Genomic DNA, 3,483 nt, shown 5'->3' with positions numbered 1-3,483 from the left:
ACACTTTTTTACTATAGAGTTTATTTTTTTTACAAAATATTTTCTCAAAATTTATACATTGAAAATTTGTATATATCATTTCTTAGTGTCCGGTGTTTGTATCTTGTGGGTTGTGTTGCAGTTGTAGGCTAATTAAGTTAAAAATTTTTATTAATCTGTGACATTAGATAATAAATTTACAAGTAAAATATTATAAATAGTATTCAATTATCGAATACTATATTATAAAATAATCGGAAGATGGTGAGAATTGAGATCACCGAATGCAACTTCACCTTAATGGGTAATGGCAATGTGAATTGGCAACACGCGAAGAAACGTTTGCGAACTTGCGAAGGACAGCTCAGTTCGCAAGTTACAACTTCACCCATAAGGTGATGCTGGGGCTAAAATTTAAGCCCATGAATATTGGGCCTGAACCTTTTGGGCAAGCAGGAGTTATTATTTTATGGTGTTAGCCCAATTCAATCTTAGTAATATTTGGGACTCGTGGACAGTTCGAAAATATTATTTGTTGTGCTGAATTTTATTGGGCCTTAATTGTATTTCTACGCTACACGGCATTGTTACCCAACTAATGAAATGACCACCCACACAAGGAGAAAGAAGACGACGCTGAAGCGAGAGCGAAATAAAGACTCGAGAGAGGGGGATCGGGTACAGTACAACCCCGGTGTATTTTAGCTTGCACCAGCGACATGAGCTTTCTCTTCGGCCACAGAAAAACTCCCGCAGGTACATATGATCCATCAATTATTATCTGTTATAACATGTTAATTTCATCTCAGTTGAAAATTTCTTGCTTCGGGATTGTTTTAAACTTCAGATTTATTGGTGCAATCTTAGTTCTGAATTCGATAATTAAGGACTTGTTTTACGTTATTTGAATGAAACTGCATAAATTCTGAAACTGGCACCCTTAAATTTGACCAAATGCTGACTTTAGTAGTGGTTTCAAGCAGTAAACTAGTCCTGGTAGCATTTAATTTACGATTGCAATTTCAATAGCATTCGGTCCAGTTAGAGTTGTGAAGTAAACCGCCAAAAAAATGTTTGATTTTGTGTGCAGAGCTTCTGCGGGAGAATAAGAGGATGCTAGACAAATCCATTAGAGAAATAGAAAGGGAAAGACAAGGTCTACAAACCCAAGAAAAGAAGCTGATTGTAGAGATAAAGAAGAATGCTAAACAAGGACAGATGGTAAATGTTATCCTGTTTGTTTTCGCAATTTATTTGTTACTTTGTTATACGTACTGTACGATATTGATGAAGAAACAACCTGAACCCAAACTTTAACCCATGAAATTTGGCTGCGTTAAGAGCTTTACATTTGTTATTTCCATGGAACCCAAGTGCACTCGATGCCTTATGGGAGTGTTTTTTTTTTTTTTTAATGTCCAATCGGTTAATCTGTAAGGAGTGGCAATGATGCTGTATAAAAAGACATACGCATGTTGGGACATGATCTTATTGGGTTCTGTGAATCGATTGGGTGGTTGGGATGAGGTATGTAACTCAGCATCCTGGGATTGATTGTCTTTGTTTCAGGGGGCAGTTAGAGTGATGGCTAAAGATCTTATTAGAACTCGGCATCAGGTTGAAAAGTTTTATAAGCTTAAATCACAACTCCAGGGTGTATCTTTGAGAATCCAGGTATATCTTAAATTTTTACACACTGCTTTGTGCATCTTCTGCATTACTGTAAAGTTTCTTATCAATGTTCTGACATGATTTCGTTTCATACGGGAAGTATATTTTCTAAGTATGTTTGTTGTGCTTGTCTTTGTATAGCACATGCTTTTCAATCCATCTTTCTCTAACAGAAAATGTTTAGGAAAAGGATTGCATCAGTTGTTGGATGATTCATGTATCTCTTCTATTGTAAAGTCTGCATTACTATATTGTTCCTGCATTTGCATATTTTTGGTTTGATGGGATGTATCTATATTGAATAGATACAAAATAAAAAAGCAGCATTGTTTCAAGCATAGTATATACTTTTTCATAGCTTGAATTGTATAGTTGAGTTTTCACAGGATACAAAAAAGAAAACTAGCATTTTGGTAGGTGAACTTTGTCTAAAGAATTGATGAACGCCTTTTTTTGTTCCCTTCACCTTGATGGGGAACTAAAATATATTTGGGGGTTAGGGATTTGTTTTGATGTCTTTGATCTGCTTTATAGTTTCTGGTATATAATCTTCTAATATTGGGGCTAAAATTAGTTCTTTTAACCCAAGCAGTAGGCTATTCTGGAGAATGGAGCTTTTGCTATAATGGTAATGTTTTGTTGGGTTTCCTTGCAGACTCTCAAATCAACTCAAGCAATGGGAGAGGCCATGAAAGGTGTTACCAAGGCAATGGGTCAGATGAATAGGCAGATGAACCTGCCATCATTGCAGAAGATTATGCAAGAGTTTGAGAGGCAGAATGAAAAGATGGAAATGGTGACTGAGGTAATGGGAGATGCCGTTGATGATGCTCTGGAAGGGGATGAAGAAGAGCAAGAAACCGATGACCTTGTGAATCAGGTGCTTGATGAGATTGGAATCAATATCAATTCTGAGGTACATCCATTGCTCTGTATCTTTCCGTGTGAATTAAAATTTTGGTATTCCAAATGAAGATGAAGATTTTCCCAGGTTTAATTACATTTTCGGCCAGGGAGTCCAATTAAGTTGATAACAATAATAATGCTTTTTATTTCCTTTATCTGCAGCTTTTGAATGCACCCTCAGCTTCTGTCAGTGCACCAGTTGCAACAAACAAGGTAGCCCAAGCAGAGAATGAAGATGGTGGAATAGACAACGATTTACAGGCAAGGTTGGATAATTTAAGAAGGATGTAAATTTGTGAAGATGAGAGAAGCATCACAGTCGAAAGATGATAATAATGCGCTTTATAATATTTGATTGTGCGTTTAAAGCACATAGTCACGTCATGTTGTTGGCTTTTGAATGTACGCTCGCCCCCTTTTTTTTTGTGTAAATATATGTTTGATGTTTGTAATAAATCTTAGTGTTGAAGTGCCTTGGAAGAATTATTACTATCTACATTCTGAACCCCTTCTTATGTTTAATCCTTCAGTGCGTGGGAATCACGGGGAAATTTCTGTTTCTCCTAATTTATAGAGAAAAAAAGGAAAAACAGCGAGTCTTTCAAAAGAGTAGTGTTACACAAAAGTAATTTCACAGCTTTACATAGTCAAATTTAACAATAAAAGTAACTTTATAATATAATAAATCACTGTATGTAATCTAATTGTGGCTAAGGGTATTTTCCCTTTCAAAATCCTCACTTCAATCCCACCCTTTACCAAACGAAAATGAGGAGAAGAAACATAGAGGACTAAATACAGAATTAAGTGCCTATGCTAACTAGGACTGCTCATTTACATGAAATGATTCGTTTCATTTAAGTGAGGTAAACGACTGCATATTGCTTTGATAGAAACTAGACCTCCTACTGCATATTCTTCTCAAGC

General features: G+C 35.9%; 1 protein-coding gene across 1 annotated transcript; it reads left to right on the top strand.

Annotated features, from left to right (window-relative positions):
* Positions 1 to 572: 572 nt before the first annotated feature.
* LOC122280922 (vacuolar protein sorting-associated protein 2 homolog 1-like) lies at positions 573 to 3,042 on the top strand. The gene is made up of 5 exons (XM_043092059.1): positions 573 to 735; positions 1,070 to 1,200; positions 1,549 to 1,653; positions 2,306 to 2,566; positions 2,719 to 3,042. Exons 1-5 carry the CDS (start codon positions 699 to 701, stop codon positions 2,845 to 2,847), a joined length of 663 nt encoding a protein of 220 aa, XP_042947993.1. The 5' UTR covers positions 573 to 698; the 3' UTR covers positions 2,848 to 3,042.
* Positions 3,043 to 3,483: the final 441 nt, after the last annotated feature.

This window comes from Carya illinoinensis, chromosome 1, assembly GCF_018687715.1.
Source record: "Carya illinoinensis cultivar Pawnee chromosome 1, C.illinoinensisPawnee_v1, whole genome shotgun sequence".
Classification (NCBI taxonomy): domain Eukaryota; kingdom Viridiplantae; phylum Streptophyta; class Magnoliopsida; order Fagales; family Juglandaceae; genus Carya; species Carya illinoinensis.
The sequence above is the reverse complement of the archived record's forward strand: the minus strand, read 5'-3'. Positions and strand labels throughout refer to the sequence as shown.

Excerpts from the sequence above, each read along its gene's own strand:
- LOC122280922 (XM_043092059.1), top strand. The coding sequence starts at position 699 with ATGAGCTTTCTCTTCGGCCACAGAAAAACTCCCGCAG. Across the intron at positions 736-1,069 it reads CCACAGAAAAACTCCCGCAG|AGCTTCTGCGGGAGAATAAG; the intron begins GTACATATGATC and ends TTTTGTGTGCAG. Across the intron at positions 1,654-2,305 it reads GTGTATCTTTGAGAATCCAG|ACTCTCAAATCAACTCAAGC; the intron begins GTATATCTTAAA and ends GTTTCCTTGCAG.